Source organism: Periplaneta americana, chromosome 8 (genome assembly GCF_040183065.1).
Source record: "Periplaneta americana isolate PAMFEO1 chromosome 8, P.americana_PAMFEO1_priV1, whole genome shotgun sequence".
NCBI lineage: Eukaryota > Metazoa > Arthropoda > Insecta > Blattodea > Blattidae > Periplaneta > Periplaneta americana.
In genome coordinates this window covers 64,275,165-64,298,230 of record NC_091124.1, presented here as the reverse complement: position 1 = coordinate 64,298,230, position 23,066 = coordinate 64,275,165, and the positions used below count along the sequence as shown (strand labels likewise).

The following is a 23,066-nucleotide window of genomic DNA, read 5'->3' as shown; positions in this document are numbered from 1 at the left end:
AGCCTATGGTTTGCCTTATTCTTTCTTCCATCATTATTATTGTCATGTTGGCAGTTCATTATAAACGACCACTACGGTAAGGCATGCGAGAAATGCTATTGGGGAAGTACAATCGAATTTTTAGCCAAGGCCGTGAGGTTAAAAAGTCAGATGGTTGCACAATTTCATTCCATATCAGCAGTGCTGCTGTCATGTAGGCCATACGGGGTCATACATCGTATGGGAACCTACCATTTTTTTAATTAATCGTATGGGGGAAAAGTAAATTTTGTCTGTATTCAGCCATACGGCATATGGGTGCCTAAGTTTTGTACGCGGAGATCTGTACAGATCTTGGATCATCTCTTGCTGTTCCTAATGTATTTTGTTTGATCTTCATAAACAAAAATTGTCCACCTCTGCAGCATTGGACTCCAGAATTATATAAAATAATGGTTGAGAAACAAGAAGTGCTGCAAATACACACTCCAAGATTCATCGAGACAAGTGTGCATCTACGGTGGGGCTGCATGGTGTATTCTTTAAGCTTGTTGTACGATTAAAATGTAAAGCAAAACAATTTCTTTACTTTTTCTTTAATATTAAAAAAAATCATTAAATGACAGTCGGAGAGCTAGAGAGAGGAGAGTAAAATATATTTCAAGAAAAAAAAAAGGGGTGGGGTGTGGGGCCAAGAAAAAAAATTACTATGACAGCACTGCATATCAGTAATAGTGACTAGCGAATACAAAGCGCAAGTGACTTTACAGTGCTGATGAAAAACTTGGAAAGACTCTTGACAAAAGTTGTAAGAGAATAATTATTAGTTTACACAATACGATCGAATAGTGAAACTGTCAATCAGTACTATGATGACGCTAAACACACTCTTTATTCTTGTTCTCTTGCCCGGAAAATGAATCTAGATCTATACACTCTTTATTCATTGATACTATTTTGTGTGGTGACAGGAGGCGTACAAAAGTTGAGTACGCGTAAAAACGAAGATATTAACTCCATGATTCTACATTTTCTTAAATAACTGCATTCTCCAACAATATGGTTTACGACTTGTAAAATATTTAGAGTTTGATAATAATGATGATACAGTAAAACCTCGTTAATTCGGACTAATTGGGAATAAGTTGACCGGTTTAACAAAAGTCCGGATTAACTGAAATAACCTAAAAGAACAGTAGAAAATACCAATTGCTATTTCACACGAGAAGTGAAATGTGAATGTACATCTACTTTGTTTTATTTTAGTAGGTTATTTTACGACGCTTTATCAACATCTTCAGTTATTTAGCGTCTGAATGAGATGAAGGTGATAATGCCGGTGAAATGAGTCCGGGGTCCTGCACCGAAAGTTACCCAGCATTTGCTCATACTGGGTTGAGAGAAAACCCCGGAAAAAACCTCAACCAGGTAACTTGCCCCAACCGGGAATCGAACCCGGGCCACCTGGGTTCGCAGCCAGAAGCGCTAACCGTTACTCCACAGGTGTGGACTGTACATTTACTGATGATTTAATTTTTAGTGTCGATGGCAGTGTACATTGTGTGAAGGAAAGCCATAGATGAGGCAACAAAGAAATATGGGGTTGAATAAGCTTATGTCTTTTTATCTGAGAATGAAAACTGCTTTTTGGTATGGAACGGCTGCACAAGGATGTAATAATGTAACCAGAAAGCTAAGCTAAGGAACCTGAATTTGTGCCAGGTTCTGTACAGGAGACCAAATGTCTATATTACCTTTTTAATATAAATATATAGAGGATGAAATTGATTAACCATGCCAAAAATATATAGGATAGAGTGAGTGGTCTACTGAGTGATGATGATGGTAATGATACTATAAAACCTCGTTAATCCGGACTAATTGGGGATAAGTTGACCGAAAGTCCGGATTAACTGAAATAATCTAAAAGAAAGTACATTAAAATTCCGTTTATAACAACAAAACACGTTTATTATGGTATAAAGGGCATAGGCCTAAATGCACTATACAGTAAGTAAAATGTAAAGCAGTACATACATGATACCATAATTTTGATGATGTGCCTGACGGACCTCGCTCTGAATCACTCGAAACTCTTGCTGCGGAAGTTGGTTTGAAGTACATTACGTCTTAAAACAAGGTTCTTTAATTTTTCCGAACTCATCGGTTTTTTCCCTGTCCGCATTAAGCGAAGTCCGGCTTATCGGAGTCCGGATTAACGAGGTTTTACTGTATTAGTAAGTGCAATATGTGGTTTTGTTTGTCTCCAGTGAACACTCAGAACGTAAGACTGTAAAGTGTGTAAACATGTGTGGAAGATCGCCATAAAAAATAGATGCACTTTGATATAGGGAAATTGCGGTCTGTGAAACCAGTTTAGGAAATGTTGTGGACTTTAACGCGTGAGGGTGATTATGAATTATCTTATACAATTCTAACATAGTTTTTATTGATTACTTTTGAAACTTACCAACGGTTTTCAAAATGTCGGCCATCCACTACGATTGCAACGGAGTATGAGATTCTGCCGCACCTTTTCGAAGATCTCTGTAGTGTTTTGAAGACAATGTAGGCGGCTATGATCCTAGCAACTAATAGCTCTACTGTGTCCACTGGGATTTATACAAAATTGACTATTTTAAGTATCCCAAAAGGAAAGAGTCAACAGGGTTCAATATAAGTGATCTCACAGACAATAGCATAAGACCTCCTCTTCCACTCCAGTGACTAGGAAAAAAAGTTGCACCCAGAAGTTCAAGGACAGTGAAGTGAGGCAGGGCCCGGTAGTGCTGTAGCCACATTCTCTCTACGCAATTAAGGTATTTCGTCTAGTATCTCAGCCAAGACACTTAGCACGAACCTAAAATAAGTGTGGCCAGTTAGACGGAAGAAAATATGGTCCTATTATTGGTACTTGATCTTGGTCAATGCCATCCAAATATTGACAGCGGCACGTATATCAGCTGCCTGACCTTGAGGTCCTCTTTCACATTTCTAAGGTCGTAACTCCTTAAGCTGATATAAAATACCCTAAGTTTCCTATACCAAAATTCCCAGTACGGCACTCCCTCCTTCCTTTATAATTCTGTTACGGTTAATTAGATTAACTCTATAAACAATATATACTGACTCCTAGAAAAACATGAAATATTACTCATAACGTCTTAAATTTTAATTTTACAAAAATAAGTTTCATACAAAAGCTACTGGAAATAAACCATAAAATACGGTATCAGTGTTCGAAAAACGTTAGTTATTCAGACATGCAGGGTGTTGCAGTAAACTTTATTTTTTTTAAATGGCACCCTATATTAAAAATTATACATATGCTACTAAAGAGACTGTACTGAGTCGTTCTCTAAGATATCACAATCCATCTAATCAATTCTTTGTCGTCTCGGTGCTGCTGTTGTAAGAGCTAAACGATTTCTCACGAAATACTGATATGATAATTTTGTGGTTACAGAGCAGCTTTAATCGCTTCCTTATGAATCGTTTATCTTCCCCTAAAGGAACTATGGATATCCATTGTATTTTGTTTGTCTTAGCGATGGTCTTGCATCATTGCTTACATGGCCATGTACTGTAAATGCAAAATACTGATTCATAATCTTCATAAGAGTTAAGCATGAAGAGAACTAATTGGTTCAGTCTTTGAAAGTTGGTATAGTTGGGGTGATGATAATGCCGACTTTTGAATGGTATCTATATAATTTTATTTTTACGGAATTTGTTGCACATCTTGGGCGTTTCCTCAACAAGAGTAATAACAGGCTGATATTCAAATTTTAAGAAAGCTTGTGTTAATAATGGATTAAAAACAATGGAGTGTCAAACAGAAAAAAACGAATATCCGTCATATCCTTTTTAGTTTAACAAATTAGTAAACTGAAAATGCATTGGAGGCACCTAGAACCATTTGTGACGCTTACAGTGAGAACGCCGTTGTGAAAAATACGGTGTGAAAATGGTTTTCTCGTTTCAAAGAGGATCATTTTGACATCAACGATTCTCCACGTTCAGGAAGACCGTCCGATTTTGATGAAAACCGTTTAAGCGCTTTTATTCACGGCTTCTTTGCTTCCTCATCATCGATTAGCTCGTTAACAACGTCAATCGTTTTTGTTCCAGATTACTGCTGACGAAAAACAGTGCGTTTATATCCACATCAAGCGCAGGAAGATGTCCGTGCCCTAACGAAAACCAATTCTCCGTGCAAAACTTGTGTCCATCTTAGTAAGCTAATGTTGTGCACGTGATGGGACAAATAAGGCGTCATTTACTATGAACTGCTTCGGAGATATGTAATCATTACTGAGCACAATTCAGTCGTGAGGCCGCAATTTAAGAAAAACGACTGGGAAGACTGCATCAAGTCATTGCAGCAGGATAATGGCCGTTTGCGTACTGCTACGTTACAAAAGCGGTTATCTAAGAACTCGGTTGGGAGATTATACCACATTCACCCTATTTTTTTCATCTTATTCCATCAGATTTTCATATTTACAGCTCTCTGTCCAACGATCTCCGGGGAATCACCCTCAATCACGAAGCTAGTCTTCAAAACTTGCTTGCTGATTTCAAAGTCAAAACACCGGATTTTTTCGGACGTGGAACGTTGGGAGATAGTGATAAACAATGAAGAATATATTGATCAATTTATATAACATAAATTAATTTTGGTTTAATAAAAAAACTCTGAATTATGCATGAACACCATAGGATGTTGTGCTGTGTATAACATTTTGTCGTTTAAATTAAACTTTTTCATAGAATCCCGAAAGTTACTTTCTTTTCGACTTTTTCTTGACTTGAGAGCATGATTGGCCTCTTAAGCAATTCTGAATATTGATGGGTTCGAATCTTTCTTTCCTGTAACATGAAATACTTTAAACGACAGGTGTTCGTCATTTCGCAGAATTTTCGGAGTCCGTGAAATATAACAGTGGATTTCAGTTTCATGGATATGTTGCAGCAATCCTGAGCCGTTTGAGGTCTGACAGAGTCTGAACGAAGTACTAACATGCAGACGTGCGTACGATACAAGACTGACAGTAATGTCTGTGTGTCACTGAAAGCTTTTATTGGTTCCAGGAAGTGACGATGAATTCCAGTGTGTCCGAGCGTCTACATGTCTCCATTGTGCAATACACAACAAGATAGGGGCTACATAGAGACAACCAAATGCTCACCAATGTATAAATGTCTTACACTTATATTACAGGTACATTAAATTTATGTAGAACTCAGTTTAGCCGAAATAAATGTGGCAGAGCCGTTTCGGATAATTTTTTTTTTCCGGATAATACATGGGCACTATTTTCGGTAGCAGCGTTCCCAGCCCTGAAGCTTGATTGGATCGCACAATTGGTTCCAAATTATCGCACTTTTGATTGGAGGATCGTACACATCATAGCAAATAGGCCTATTTTCATTATTTTACTTAAACTCACTCCACAGTATTTTATTTAAACGATTTTTTTATTCTTGCAATGAAATAATTGCTAAAAATTAAATATCAGCGTATAAAATAATATGTAAACACTTTGTTGTCCCCATACCTTGAGAGGATACTCAGAAAGATCAACAACAGCAGAAACAGGAGAGCCAGAATCTACATCTAGACCTTTTACAGTTTGTTTAATCAGAACAAAACCAAGCTTTAAATTTAGGAATTGTTTATCATAATTTTCTACAATTTTGTTTCCGTCCTGTATATTTAAGAACACCGGATGTAGATTTTTGGGAGTAGGACCTATTAGGACCTCTATAACTATCTTCTGATTCCACTGCCATTATTTCACGTCAGAATCTATCACAATGACACCTGATTTCTTACTGCCCGTGCACTACCACGAAACACGACTATTTTTCTTTTCTTTTTCTGTTATGGGATTCTCAAAACTTAACCGACTTATTAGTTATTACATGCTTATGTGTAAACAGTAATTATATTTAGATTATTCAGAGGATTGGAGAGACATTTCTCTGAGATTTGGAAATAAACAAAGCATGATTTTTGAATATCCACAAGCAATGGACACTACGTGATTACTTGTCGCTATAATAATATTTATCAAAATCAAGCTGTCGTGTCGTCTGGACCTGGAGACAGACATAGGCGAGCAATGTTATAGAAATGTTTTGCGACAGTTGACTGAACAGTACTTGTAACGCGGAAGTGCTACGTGCAGACACTACTTCAAGTGTTTAAGCATATAGATTGCTCATTCCTATGTTAAAATCGGTTGCACTTTGAAGAGAACAACCGCTAGGATCATCACCCGTCCGCCGTAAACGAACACGAGATGGCAGTACAGTCGCTAATGCAATTCAAATGGGAGTCACTACTTACTTAACAACTAGATGGCAGCATAGTAAACCTGACAAAAGTTGTTACCGTCAAAACCTATAACGCCGAGCAATCTGGGTATATATGATCTAGGGTGAAATATACCCGTAATAAATGTATAGCCTATATAAAATTTCACATATTGTTAATTGTAATAAATGTTTAAAATCCTCTCTTTTTGACATGTTTTACCTTCTTTGTCGACAGGATCGCACATTTTGCGTACTATCCACGGGTTGGATGGTACGATCGTACGTGATACCAAATTACCGCATTTGTACGATCCAGATCGTACGGTTGGCACAACTGTTCAGTAGTGAAAGGAAGATGCTACAGTAACAGTGTAAAGCAAAATGAAGTACTTCATTATAATACATATACTTACTGTACTCTTCATATGTTTGTTGATATTGTAAAAGCACACGCTTGATAAAATAATTGAACACAATAAGCACCAATAAAATAAATTCTTAACACCTACAGCATCGCAGAATACTCGCGGAATAAGCTATCATTTCCCATCCAGCCGTAATTGGTTCCACACTTCTAGGGGTAGGAGGTAGGTAGAACAATGTACGTAAACAAAGAATAATTTTCACTTGACGAGACCAACGTATATCCGTTGGCCCTAATAAACATAAAATAAGTGAACTAAGGTGTGGAAAGCAGATTTCTCTACTTACTTAATTTCTTAAAGGGCATTTGCTATTATTTGTAGCCTTGCTGTGAGGTGAGAATAAGATGGCAGCTGTCTCATTGGCATGATGAAAAAAGTATGATACAGTGAAACCTGTTCAAATCGTAACATGAATAATCCGGAATTATGTCTATTTCGGAACAATTTATTGGTCCCAGCGAAATTCATATGTATTTACGTGTAATTTTTCCTGAATAAAATGGAAACTGTTCAACGCAGAAACGGAAAATGTCTGCTACTGTTCAAAACGGAAATAATGTTTTGAATACACTACTGTGTAATATCAAGGAATGTATGAAATATGTAGGTCACCAAGATAAAAAAAGTTTTCTTTGCAAAATTTTAGAGGTTGCGAGGGTGTGTTAGCCTGGCGGTCATAAATTTTATTACCCCGTTGATTTAGGTACACGAGTCCCTTCAAATATTTTCCATGCTTCACAACCGTCGTATACGGGCAGAGCACAAGTGTAGCAATTTCGTGGTAAAAAAAAAAAGTCACATTAGTAATATACGTTACAAGAGCGGTATGTTGACGTTTTCATGTTCGAGGAAAAGATTGAAAAAGCGAAACGTAGTTGAGCTTTTTTAATTTCCGAGAACATAAAACAAACATACCGCTCGCGTATCGTACATTATTTTGTGCGAAGATCGTTTATTACATACCTGAAAGACGAATTTCTAATTAGTTGCAATGAAATCTCCATCTTGGTTTCTGTTTAATGACGGCAACTTTAGAAAACAAAAATATCTATACTCCAGCAGGTCTCCCCCCCCCCCCAGTCTATAAATGCGAACTTAAAACAAACGGTAAGGTTATGTAATGTTTTATTTTTTCATTTTAATATTTTAACAATATTATTTACATAACATATTGCAGTAATAACATCGGCATCTGGAGTCTTGCTGATTTTTTCACGGCTTCCTTAATGTTACTTGTATCAGGAATACAATAGCTTTCGTGGAGTAGTAGACTTTACTTAATTTTTGCAAATATTTAAAAACAATAATTAACAGTGCAATTTAGGTGAAATTGCAGTGGTAAGTTTCCAATTTATAATTATTACTATGTTAAACGTCTCTAAAAATCATATGTTAAAAGCCTAAAGCAGTAAAATGAATGTCGCGCTTAAGCGGTAAGAAGAGGGAAATTGTTATGTGTGTTACGTTGGGAATACTGAATATGGTATTTCACACTTACCGCGTATTGGTTCTGTGCGGTAAACAAGCAAATACGCACGATCTCGAACAAAAAAATGTGGCACTATCATTGAGTGTTGAAATAAAAGTTATCGAGTTGAAGGAAAATGAGAAACAAAATGTATGGGAAATAATGTTGAAGTTCAGTTCTACAAAACTCAGGTGTATTGACACTTTAAAAAATAAAGACCGTATCATGTGGCTTGCGGCCAATAATGGTGACAAAAAGGAAACAGAAAGCAATTGGTTATGTGGTAATAAATTAACTGTTGGGGAGCGAGTTTTTCATTTTGCATGCTCTTTCAAAGAACATGCCAATTTCTTGATTTATTCTGCAAAGCAAGCCCTTAAACTGGAAAATAAATTAGACAAGCCAGAATTCAAGGCTTCTAATGTGTGACTCCTAGTCCAATAAAATTGAATAATGTGCAGTGATATACAGTACAGTATTATAGTACAGTGTTAGATACTAAATTTAATGTAATTAGTCATCTTTAATAGCGTTTCATGAGTAAGTTACGATAACATTTACACAGAAAATGAGATTTTCATCAAGATGATTCCCCAACGGATTAAACAACAGAAGGCTGATTAAATGTGAGTAGTGTTAAACCGAAAATTTTGTACTTCTCGCTGTTTGCGGCATGTCATTTCGTTATCATTTATACAAATGACAAAATATTCAATTTTAACTTCATGCATGAATAATACGAAAACCTGTCCACAATGAAAAAAACATTAGGGCCATGTCACTTCCGTCTCTAACAGGTTTCACTATAAATTTATTTTTACTCCAGCGTTTCGGTTAAGCCGGATTTCGGTCAAGTTAAGCGGAGTTTTACTATAACTGACAACTAAACAGAGCGAGGTGGCTCGTGCATTCGACACGGGACTCGCATTCGGGAGGTCCGCGGTTCAAATTCGCGGTCCGATCAACCTGATTTTGGGTTTTCCGTGATTTTCCACAGTTATTTAGGCAAAAGTCGGGATGGAATTTTCATTGCCACGGTCCATTTCCCTTCCTATTCCCTGTAGAAAAAGAATTTATGTTCATTATCATCATATAATTTCATAGGCATATTCAGGTCATGACGCATGTCTTCATCCGCTTACGGGAGGGGCGTCCTCTCCGAAACGTCTTTGACAGGAGGCACTTCCGAGGGCGCTTCGACATCTTAGAAGGGCTGTCGGAATGGATCCTGTGCTACCTGGTCACCTTGGCGGTATGAACCAAGCCCCTACAGTCTCGGCTGCGCGAAACTAGGAAACCGGGGCAAATTGAACGCTGCGCTTGCCGCCATATTGTTGGAGAGCAGAGAAATAATAGCAGTGCGTAAATCACGCAATTTAACGCTGTGATGATCTAAAATTGACATATTATGGCCATTTTCGACGTTTAACGTAAAATTAGGACGAAATAAATATATTCAAAATTTCATTGATATGTGTTAGAACATTAAAGAAAAGAAAATACGTATGCAGCAATTTATAGAAAACATACTGATACATCTATAAATAGGCCTACACAATACACATTATAGATTGTATAATTTTACGATAATCAGCAAATTGTTAGGTTTCAGAGAATCTAAAATTATATTAACATATTAACTCTTAGATCACAAGACATAAATATATGCACCTTGATTACACAAGTTCTTGTTATAATCAAATTCCTAAGTGAAATAAATATGCGATAATCAGTATAGACTTGTTGTTAAGTTTTAGAGAATCAAAAATAAATTATATTACCGGTACTTTTAGACCACAGGACATAGGTAATCTTGCAAAATATAATATGCGAAGGTAGCCAAATTACATTGAATTCATTCTTCAATTAATAAAGGGAATGCTATCAATTATAAAAAGTATCGGTACCTAATACATTGCAAACAATAGGTAACGTGAAGACCTAAAAACTAAACAATCACTTTATGCAAGATAAAAAAAACCACATACTTTTTATGTGTGGATTTTTTACATATTATATTTTTATTTTAAATAAATAAAACAGATATATTATCATTGCTTGCGGAGTGATGGTACATAATTTTTATGCACATGTGCAATATCAATAAGATGCCATTTCTTGCTTTTGTTAATAAAATATATCCGGCAAAATGTAAAAGAGTTATTTATAGGTGAACTCTGAATCATAAATTCACAAAGGAGGCTTAGCTATTATAGCTATTTATTTATTTATTTATTATCTGTATATTTATTTATCCATATATGGATCTTGAATGAAAGTTTATTATCTTGCAGATAAATTCATTTACATAATAAAAACAAAAAGTGATCTTTCCACTAATGTTTTAACATCTGATGTGTAAGTCTAAATAATTCACTCAGTGGGATTTCTCTACAGTCTGATATACCTGTACTAACAATTAAGTATTCTTTATTGTCGTAAACTACTGATTGATTTTTAATGATATTGATATTGTAACAACAGAGATAATATTATATCGTACCTTTTGCAAATAGCTTGGAAAATTAAACAGGGATGGTATTATCGCCGCGCTCTCATGGTTAACATTCGGCAGGTCTTTGAGCGGCCTCATGCGTTCGGCAGGTCTTTGAAATTTAATTGTATTATTGTTTTCAATTTCTTGTGTCGCCGCTCCAATCACTCGCCTCAATTTCAATAATGCAACCAATAAGCTGCTTCAATTATTATTAAATGACACTTACTTGTCTAATCCACGTAGACTAAACCCGAGGTTGCAATGTCTTGTGCTGAAGACGAACATTAAGGTATGTGATTATAAATTATTATTAAAGAGTTATTATTAAGAGTTAAGAAAGCCAACGTACTCGTATATGAAATAATAATAATAAATAATAATAATAATAATAATAATAATAATAATAATAATAATAGCCATTTAACAATATAACAAACTAGTGCTTATTCTTATCGAGAAAGTAGACGTGACAACGTGACGCTTAGAGTGAAACCTACAGAGCAACAATCGGTCGGCAAAATTATTTTTTTAAACCACACCGCACGTTATTGTATGATGCCGACATGTTAAGCATGATTCCGCGGCGATAATATATCATTTTTCAAAATTATATTGCCATTACTTTCACACTATTCACTAAAAACACCCGAGACAAAACAAAGGGCAAGTATGACAATCGTGTTTACCGCTCTATTTCTACCAGTAGCATGGCGGCGTAAACATGCGCAGACTGGTTTCAATTTTGGACAGCACACCAGCGCTCTGTGTGAGTCTAGTATACTATTATAACGTCTTTGGTATGAACTTAAGGCAGGTGAGGGTGTAAGGCAGGTATCGGGAAAAATGTCACCATGATCACTAGCAATAGTGACGTCGCAGGGGTAGCGCTGTAAACTTTCTTTGCTTTACCCCTCCCTTACGTCCAACTCCCCTACAACTCCAGTACACAAGCATCTATCAGTGGCGGGTTAAAGTATACTAGGTGGACTAACATGGTATTAAGAGAGAAGGATATGAGGACATAAAACGTTGCCACTGTACCTATATAACGCATCAGACTGGCTTAGATTCATTTAAATATGGTTTCCATAGAAAACCATGTGTAGTCCTATAATAGGTCGCATGCCGCTACCCTACATAGCTGCTATGTTTGGCTCTACATTCATTAAATTTCCGAACAATTGTTTTCTGAATTAAAACTTGTAAAATATAAATAAAGATCGTGACTAGCAGACGAACATTTACGAGTTGTATTAAGAGTGGCAATTTGTGACGTACTTTCCTAGGTTGTAGCACAGTAAAATAAAAGTGAAATAAAATATAATATGTCCATCTATAAATCAATATTGACTTAATAACGTAATAAGTAAATGTTTACGATTAGAAGAAAAACTCAAATACCACAAAAAATATAATAGAAAAAAAATAATTTTCATGTAATCTATGTCAGATGACTGGGTTGAGAGTCCGCCGGGGATCCGAACGGAGTGATCTATACTCCTCGATTGATATTACACCTTATGTATTGCGGCTTCCGTCCAGTGATGTCATCATAAGTACAAATTTGCCGACTGCTGGTGTAGGGGACCCATTCGGTGAGAGGTGAGGAGTCTCATGCGGAAACGATGGGCTGGTACACCTCAATCTCATTCATCCCATAATTCGTGGTGCATAATAGGCCATTGTCGAGCCGACGTGCTGAAAGGTCGCCCCTAATCCGCTCCTAGCCACTCAATACTATTACTACTATTACATTACTGACAAAGGGCCGTGTCGAGGATTCTTAAGTTGGGGGACTTTTGAAAGGGGGGACATTACTTTTCTCATAAGTAGTTTATAAAAAACTTTTAATAGACTGTTTATTAATTACAATATAATGATTCCATATGGTGTGTATACCTCCTGTATTGGAGTTAGAGCTATCCGAGCTAATAGGCCGTGGTCTACTGGCGATGTTACGACCAGACGTTTCGTCTACAACTGCGGCAGACATCAGTGGCGAGGCACTGATTAACCCGGATAACTCTAACTCCATTGACGCCGGCCGTGGAAGCCTACATCCGAAGACATCCTGTATTGTACATTATTTTTAAATATATCACTATTTTAGATAGTTTCCCAAATGGGGGCTAAGCTCCCAAGATCCTCTCCTTATGCTCAGCCTTGATTAAATATTCGAATTTCAATCCTAATACGTAGGATATAGAAGTCTGTGCGGTAAAAATACAGTATACATTTCTTTGATATTTAAGGCGAAAATCCGACGACTTCCAATCAATAGAATCATATTGCAACAGTGTAGTGTGTGGGGAGGGAAGGAAATAGAAGAAAAAAAGAAGTAATGTCTCGAAGGATACTTGGATTTAGGCCTAGGCTTACATTATATCGCGTGTTTCAAAATGAATATCGGGGTTTTAAGGCTTTGTAGTATTTATTACATTTAACGTACAATTATAAATAATACATGAAATGAAAGAGCAACTCAAACAGTTTTGTACGCACGCATGCACTGTTTCCTCTATCTGCCGTTAGGAAGCGCGCTGAGCGAGTCAGAGAGTCTTTTGACGAGTAGCCCCAAGAAATCTGTTCGGAAGGCTAGTCGTGAATTAGCAATTCCAGCGACGTCTGTGTGGAGAATTTTAAGGAGACGCATATGGAAGTACGCGATTGGTTAAACGACATTGTACCCGACCGCTGAATTGGCCGAAAGGGGCCGAATGTCAGAGCTTGTTTCGCATGGCCTCCACGTTCACCAGATCTTACGCCATGTGATTTTTACTTTTGCTGCTTCATAAATGATCGTGTGTATGTATCTCCGCTACCAGCTGACCTACCAGACTTAAGGCAGAGGACTGAAGCACTGTTGCAACAATTACTCCAGACACACTAATCAAGGTTAGGGAAGAACTCGCTTATCGACTAGATGTATGCTGTGTGACGAATGGTGCTCACATTGAGCACTGTTTGAGTTGCTCTTTCATTTGGTGTATTATTTATAATTGTACGTTAAAAGTAATAAATACTACAAAGCCTTAAAACCCCAATATTCATTTTGAAACACAAATTACGTCAATATCTATTTTATTACAAAATATTTACAGTACAGATTTAGGCTTATATATACTTGAAAGTATGTTAATGTCTATTTCATTACAAAAAATTATGAAAAAAGTTATTAATAATGATTTTATAGGTAGCTACTTATGAAAGTCAAGGGAACTATAATTGTATTAAAGAGGACAAAAAATATCTATTTAGATTCACATTAGCACCTCGATCTCTCGATTTACTAGCTACCTCTGAGCAACGACCATAACAAGAAAGACAAAAAAAAGTTATGATCGTTGGCAAAGAGTATATTCCGTCGATGCTGCTACCACCTACTTGGCAAATTACTTGAAAAAGACGTCAAATCAAATAATTTTAAAATATCAGGCATACAAGTTACGAAACGGAGGACTTTTTTGATTGTTTAAAAATCCGCACGGACCCCGGACAAAGGCCTAAAAAGGAGGACACGTCACTCTACCTAAGAGGAGGATCCTTCAGAGAGTATGAATCCGTTCAAAACTCAATTACAAGTGGAAGTAGATTTCATGAGTTTTCTTTCGAAGCTCACAGGCCTATATTAAACACAACTCTGCGCACTTCTTGGGAAGTGGGAAAGATGACTGAATTTTTCAATAGGGGAAACTCGGCTAATTCCGCAATATTAAGTAAATCTATCATATTTTTATCAAAGTGTTTATTGAAAAATATTATCAAGGTATGTAGACATAGACGAAACCTTTCATTACCAAATGAGATAAAGAGACCTGTTAAAATTCATTGCAGTTGAAAAAGAACAACTCGGGTAATTCCGCAACAGTGCGAATAAATCCGCAATAGGACTTGGCTAATTCCGCAGTAGTAAATAATTATGAAATACATTATGAAAGTAACATAAAAGGAACAATTTATATGTAACAATGTTCACTTTCTTCACAGCTATGTAACAAAACACGAAAAACAGCCAACTTTCGATGTTTCACTGTATTGGCGACAGAGGTGTCGACCAATATCCTTGATTTTTTTCTATAGCAACGCAGAGGACATGCCTGCTAGTGACAGTCTCTCAAAACTTACGTTCACGCTATTGTAAAGCCGCAGTAAAATCATATATGCACTACTGCGGAATTACCCGTACTGCGGAATTAGCCGAGTTTCCCCTATATAAAAAGTGGTATTCCACATAGCACTTCATTAATACATATTGATACGGTGTTTCCTAAACTCATAGTACTCACACTCACTTGCTCCGCCTGAAATAATAAGCGCATTCCATAGGTTCACGATCTTTTTTGCTGTCAACTGAACTCTGTTGTATCTTGACATTTGTTTGTAGGCGGGAGTGCGTATTGGACATGAGAGGAAGTTCATTAACAGTAGCCGGCAAGTCTATAGTGCGGGTAGTGGAACAAGAAAATTACAACGGTAACAAGAGAAACCCATTCCTTCCTTCAGTAAACATATAGTGGTAACCTTTTAACATTACATCTCACTGTCGATAGTAACATACTGTACATTCATACAACATTAACTTTGTTGTACAGCAGTGTCTCGTCTTCTGCAAAATATGTCGGGTAATGAGAAGAAAGAACTATAGGCCTAATTAATATACGTATATCAAATTCAAAAGGTCTCCAACACACACACCATACATAACAAAGTCTGTTGTGACAATTGGCATAATTATGCATAAAAAATCGAAGTAGTGGACCAACTTTTCATTCATGCAATGCTTAAAGAATTGACAAAAATTATGGATAATTTATTGTGGATGTAAGAATGAAGGGGCTAATGTCAGCCCAATCCTCAGCGTGATATCAAGGAGGAAAGAGATGCAGTGTTACGCCGCCAACCTGAGGGCAGAAGCAGAAGCATAATGTGTTACAACGCCACCAAAAGTATGAGAGCGAGTGTAGAAAAATATAGGGAGTGTGCTACACGCAACTAGAATTATGAGATAGAGTGTAGATATTATGAGAACGAGTATATATGTAGAGGCAGTGTGTTACATTGCCACCAGAAGTATGACAGCGACTGTAGAGAAGTAGAGACTCCGCCACCAGAAGTATGTGATTGTAGAACTGTAGAGAAATAGAGGCGCCATGTGTTACAACGCGACCAGACATATGAGAACGAGTGTAGGTACGAGCGAGACACAGTGTGTTAGACTGAACCGTAACTATGAGAGCGGGTGTGAAGCAATAGAGGCACAGCATGTGAACGAGTGTGGAGAAATAATGTACAGCTCGATTCAACGTTATTGGCCCCTGTCCTTGGTTGTTTGGCTAGTGAAGGAGCTGTGTGTTGCGTCAAAATAAAGAAATGTAATCACAAATGTGCATAGGAGGGGAAGAGGGAAGAGAAAGAATGAAAATAATATCTATTTCAGTAGCTGAGGGACACTCATGTCAAGAAAATATAAGTCAACATGACATTGTTTAGTCAACAGACGTAGTGATTAGTAACGGGACTTGAGGAAGAATATTGTGTTTCAAGACGGGGTGTACCGCGACATGATAAGAAGGAAGTGTTTGGTGTTATGACTGCGCGGCCTGACCTGTGCGACCCAGCGCGCCAGTAGTGATGAGTAACTCGCTCTTAGTCTATCTACTTACTTTTTTGCAGGGGCCAAAATCTCTGAATCAAGCTGTACTGTGGGGAGCTGACGAGAAAGTCTCAGCGAGATGTTATTTTAATCAGATACACTGCTCTGATTTTAATTAGGTGCAGTTCGAGGAGTATTGATGAATAGAGCACCGCTCTTCTTAGAACTGACCAGAGATAAGATAAGTTGTTATGAGTCTTGTGATACTAAACAGAGACATCATTGTCACCACATGGTGTTTAATTATACTGTGGCTGCAAATAGCAGATACGGTAGTTTGATACTAGCTCTGTGTCGGTGTGTTCTATAAGTTGAAACGGTTTGTTTATATTTTAAAAGTTGATCGAATGTTTCACATTGGTTAGTTATTGTAATGTAGTTAGTATGTGTCAGTATGTCGTTTTCTGCGAGCAAGTGTGGCGTTACGTAGGCTGTTGCCTGCGTGTAGGATTGGCATTACTCCACAGTCCTACCAGGGCTGATCTCGTGAGCTCCCACAGTACTATGTGTTACCATCGCCATGAGATGTACGGCAGCGAGTACAGAGAAATAGAGGCACAATGTGTTACACCGCCACGAGACGAATGAGGGTAGCCTATACGTAGAGAAATAGATTCACAATGTGTTATAACGCTACCCACGTAATGAGAGAGAATATAGGGGAAATAGAGGCACAATATGTCACAGCATAACCAGAAATGAAAGCTAGAGGAAGAGAGTCAAAAAGTTTTATACAGTCACCAGAAGGATGAGAGGCACAGTATGTCACAATGCCACCAGAAGTTTGCACCCCAAACTGTATTGTAATTATATGGAGGGGGGGGGGGAATGAAAATATGTGAAATGCATATATCAATAAATATAAATATGTCAGCATTTTTACATAGGTAGTCAGTGGGTCAGTGGGATGCGTACCTCTTGAGACAACCCAGCGTACTCCTTGGGGTACGCGTACCATAGATTGAGTACCACTGCGCTAGACCACAGACAACGACGCGAGAGCATGTATTGCCCCAAAGTGTTAGGCATACACCACCATAAAAATGAGAATGGGGTAAGGAAAAAGGGGCATAATGTTTCACACTATCACTAAAATAATGAGAGAGAGAGACAGGGAAAGAGGGGCACTGTGTTTCACATCACCAGGATAAGTTAATGAAAGTGGGACAGAGAAATAGGGAAAGATGGGCAAAATGTTTTACACCATCACCAGAAAATGAGAGCTGGACAGGGAAAGAGGCGCACAGTGTGTTTTACACTGCTGAACCATTACCAGAACAATGTGGGTTAATATAGGAAAAGAAGGCACAGTAGGTATTTCACATCAACACCAGAAGTATGAGAGTGAGTATACAGAAAGGAAGATACAATGTCTCACACCAATACCGGAAGTGTGAGAACGATTATAGACAAAGAGAGGCACTGTATATTAGTCGGTACACCACATCAGAATGACACCGAGTACAAGGAGAGGTATAGTTTGTCACACCATCATCAAAAGAAGAGGAGCTAGTATAATGAGAGGGGCACAATGTCTCACACCAACACCAGAGGCTACTCGACAAAGATATGGTGTTGTACATTACAAGTAAATTCTCTAGTAAGTAGTAGAAATATTAGAAGTTCTGTTCCACAAAAGACTTTTCTACAGTAGTACTTTACCACTTCATACTTACAAATTACCAGTGAGTTTCATGATTGTGTTCCACAAAAGTACTACTATTTGTAACTTAATAGTGCAGCGGTCATCAGCACAGTACACTCTCGGGCTCGCGTCCCTTACCCGCAGATAAGAGACTGCACTATGGTGCATCCGTGGCTGCTGGCGGGTATTCTCTCTTTCCCTTCCTGCTGCACGGCGGGGGATATTACATTGCACTGTTTACTCTTTACCCATTCCAACAAGTGTTGACGACCAATGTATTAGTGAATTGTGAAGTATTCTCTACCAACGAAAGGAGACTAATGCATACTGTACATGTACTAATGCGATTTAAATATATTTCATAATATTAAAATATATTTTGATAAATATGTGCTATAGAATATTTTTTCTTGCTTCTGCTTCCTTTAACAGAAACAATTTCATCTCCTTTGACACCATTTCTATAATTTTGCTGAGTTTATAATTTCGTAACAATTAAGTTTGGGGGTGAAGATAGTTATTAGTGGCATCTGTTTGCTAATATGGGAAACTATCAAGGAGCATTATGCGGGGATCTCGAACATGATGAGAATATTAAGGAAGTAAATTTTTCATTATCAAAGAAGTAAACTAAAATACATAACATTGTAGGGATACGAAATTCATAGAATCTACGAATTTTTGCTTTATAACCTACCTTAAAATGCATTACGATTAAAGAGACAAACATAACCTAATTCGTTGAATGAAATACGAAGCTAACCAGCTGCTTCATGTTATGACGTAGTATGTTTATTGCTGTCACTAGTAGCGATTCATTGGTAATGTACAACACACTATAATGGTTTCGTGGAACAGAAAGATAAAACTCCATACTTTACAACAACTTTAATCAGCAATTTGTAATGTACAACACCATACCTTGTGGAATAGGCTCCAGGAGTATGAGAGTTAGAATAGGAAGAAGTACAATGTGTCACCATTATCAGAAGTATGATAGCGAGGATAAGGAGAAAGGAGTACAGGGCCTTATATCACCACCAGATGTGAACAACCATAATCAGAAGTGTGATAGTGAGTATATGGGAAAAAGGGACACAGTGTCTCACACCAACACCGGAAGTATTGAAGCTAGACCACCATAGAAAAAACAGGCACAATGTGTCAAATGTGTCATATCAACACCAGGAGCGAGTATAGGGAGATATAGTGTATCACCACATCATCATCATCATCATCATCATCATCATCATCATCATAAGTGTGATAGTGAGTATAGGGAAAAAAAAGAGCCACAGTGTTTCACATCAACACCAGAAGTATGAAAGCTAGACTATCATAGAAAAAACAGGTCAAATGTGTCATATCAACACCAGGAACGAGTACAGGAAGAGATATAGTGTATTACATCATCATAAGTTTGATGAGTATAGGGAAAAAGAGGCACAGTGTCTCGCATCAACACCAGAAGTATGAAAGCTAGATCACCATAGGAGAAACAGGTACAATGTGCCACATGTGTCATATCAACACCAGAGGCGAGTATAGGGAGAGATAGTGTATCACATCATTAGAAGTGTGATGGTGAGTATAGGGAAAAAAGAGACACAGTGTCTCACATCAACACCAGAAGTATGAAAGCTAGACCACCATAGGAAAAACAGGTACAATGTGCCACATGTGTCATATCAACACCAGAGGCGAGTATAGGGAGAGATAGTGTATCACATCATTAGAAGTGTGATGGTGAGTATAGGGAAAAAAGAGACACAGTGTCTCACATCAACACCAGAAGTATGAAAGCTAGACCACCATAGGAAAAACAGGTACAATGTGCCACATGTGTCATATCAACACCAGAGGCGAGTATAGGGAAAGATACTGTATCACATCATTAGAAGTGTGATGGTGAGTATAGGGAAAAAAGAGACACAGTGTCTCACATCAACACCAGAAGTATGGAAGCTAGACCACCATAGGAAAAACAGGTACAATGTGCCACATGTGTCATATCAACACCAGAGGCGAGTATAGGGAGATATAGTGTATCACATCATTAGAAGTGTGATGGTGAGTACAGGGAAAAAAGAGACAGTGTCTCACATCAACACCAGAAGTATGAAAGCTAGACCACCATAGGAAAAACAGGTACAATGTGCCACATGTGTCATATCAACACCAGAGGCGAGTATAGGGAGAGATAGTGTATCACAACATCATCATCATCATCATCATCATCATAAGTGTGATAGTGAGTATAGGGAAAAAAAAGAGCCACAGTGTTTCACATCAACACCAGAAGTATGAAAGCTAGACTATCATAGGAAAAACAGGTCAACACCAGGAACGAGTACAGGAAGAGATATAGTGTATCACATCATAAGTTTGATGAGTATAGGGAAAAAGAGGCACAGTGTCTCACAACAACAGGTCAACACCAGGAACGAGTACAGGAAGAGATATAGTGTATCACATCATAAGTTTGATGAGTATAGGGAAAAAGAGGCACAGTGTCTCACATCAACACCAGAAGTATGAAAGCTAGACCACCATAGGAAAAACAGGTACAATGTGCCACATGTGTCATATCAACACCAGGGGAGAGTATAGGGAGAGATATAATGTATCACATCATCATAAGTTTGATGAGTATAGGGAAAAAAGAGGCACAGTGTGTCATATCAGCATTAGAAGTATTAGAGCGAGTACTACAAAACAGAGGTATAGTACAGTGTTTCACACCATCACCAGAAGTGTAAAGAGAGGCACAATGCAGGGAAAAGAGGCACAGTGTGTTATACCAGCACCACAAGTATGAGAGCGAGTACAGGGAGAGGCACTGTGTGTCACACCTCAATCAGAAGTATGGGAACGAATATAGAGGCACAGTGTAGCACACCGTCACCAGAAATGTGAGAATGTTCAGAAAAACAGACATTATGTGTCACACCGTTACCAGAGATTTAAGAGTGTTGAAAAAGAGAGGTATAATGTGTTACAGCGTTACCAGAAATGCGTGAGGGTGTACAGGAAGAAGATACAATGTGTTACACCGCTATGAAACGTATGAATGTAGAAAAGGAAAGGCATACTGTGTTACACCACCAGCAGAATTATGATCGAATATACCTTGTCGCGCCCGTCCGCAGTCTTGTTATCATCATGTGTGGCAGAGATGGTTGCTACGCGGTACGAATCTGAGCGGCCATGCTGAAACACAACAAATGCAGGGGAGCCTAATAAAAAAACAAAATAAAACAAACAGAACTTATGAAGCAAACTCATAAAACAGAAAGAAGGTATTGTGCAAACAAAAGGAAAACAATGAACACAATAAACCAAGGTTAAGTACAAATATTGCAACTTAAAATTAGTTATCAACAGTCCCTTTGTATTGGTGTGATAAAAGCAAATTACATTCATATGCATAAGCAAGAAAAGGTTGCATTTGGAGCAGGTCGACTGAGACGTTTCTAATCGGAGTTTAGCGACATAAACACATACTGAAGATATAAAGTTCGTATGGAGAGCAGGAGCCCTAGCGTTCCGCCATATTGCTGTGTTAGGTAATTCTTTAATATAGTATATTTACAACTAAAGTACGCCATTCCGAGACAATAAACTAATGGCATGGTGATAATGGACGAATAATGACACAATGGAGGAGGTGTATCTACTCGGGAAAACATGTCTCGCACGTTTACGTTCATTACAAATCTCATAATGATCTGTCATGCATCGAATCCAATTCGTTTAGTAATGAGACACTACATGCAGGTTTGGTTCAGATCAGTTACCGACGTAAGTACGAATACAATATTTCTTAAAAAAAATCTGCCAATACGTAGACATGTACAGGATGAGTCATAAGTATGTTTGGAAAACGCGTGAGCGTGTTCCTGGATCAAAAATAAGAACAATTTCTTATATGAAAATTTGACGGAAAATATTTATTGGAGAAATGGTCATACTCTGTTTTTGTTCTTTTTTTGTTGTGTCACAAGTACATCTTTGGAAACTTTTCATTTAACGTTTACAAAAGGTGCTCAATGTGTCCTCCTCCACTGTTTATACATGCCTAAGCACGACGCACACGCGACTGGGGAGTTCGTTCAAGTCTTCACGAATCAATTGGCATGCATTTTCAACACGTTGCAATAGCTTCTCTTCATCATTCACTGGTGTTGCGTAGACGACAGCCTTCAAGTGATCACAAAGGTAAAAATCTAATGGGATGAGGTCGGGTGGTCTGGGTGGCCAAGGTACACAACCAAAACAAAAACAACACAATAATATGATCAGATACTAATGAAAAGAAAAGTCACTACTACTATTTTCTCCAATAAATTAGCATTTTCCGTCAAATTTTCATATAAGGGATTGTTCTTATATTTTATCCAGGAGCACGTTCACGCGTTTTCCAAACATACTTATGACTCACCCTATATAGAACTTGGAAAAAACGAAAAAAAAAAATGAATAAGTAAACTTAATCATATAAGAGACAGCGCATTTTATTTACGTACCGCAGAACAATATTTGTGAAAGCCAGTTGATATTATTGCACTCCAGAGACAATAAATATTCGTAGATCATATACAGAACATTTGTAGCCATAACACTTCCAAAGTATCATGAAAGAGATTATAAATGACGAGTTGTGTTCTCTCGGTTATTTACAAAATTTTCTCTCAGTGATCTTTCAGACTACTGTCAGTGCTCTCTACGAATCATACCTGTATTTTTTAATAAGTTGTTACGAATGAAAATCTCCAAAGACACTTCAGATAATAACGAGAGGTAGAATATAGGCTGATATACCTCCGCGAAAAGGAATAGTCTATTCCTTCTCAGGACCACAGCAAATGATGTTTTGCATGTCTACTGCATAGCCGTGAACTACTCTTTCCCAGAAACACGCTCCTTTTCAGTAGCGTTATGTTCTTTAACTTCTAGGTTATTTAATGTCGATATAATTGATGATAACGAGATGCTATTTTGCGAGATGAAGCCGAGGATTCGCCTTGGGATTACCTGATATTTATTTACTGTTGAGGAAAGCCTCGGAAAAAAAA

At 37.6% G+C, this 23,066-nt stretch overlaps 1 protein-coding gene across 4 annotated transcripts in view; it reads right to left on the bottom strand.

The window, feature by feature from the left end:
- Atpalpha (sodium/potassium-transporting ATPase subunit alpha) overlaps positions 1 to 23,066 on the bottom strand; it is a 331,079-nt gene that overhangs the window by 98,205 nt on the left and 209,808 nt on the right. For 2 of the 4 annotated variants that reach the window (XM_069832986.1, XM_069832985.1), the window contains exon 2: positions 21,121 to 21,201. The exons of the other annotated variants lie outside the window; for them this stretch is intronic. In XM_069832986.1, coding sequence (XP_069689087.1) covers positions 21,121 to 21,201 — 81 coding nt within the window. The remainder of the gene's footprint in view (positions 1 to 21,120; positions 21,202 to 23,066) is intronic. 4 annotated transcript variants of the gene reach the window in all.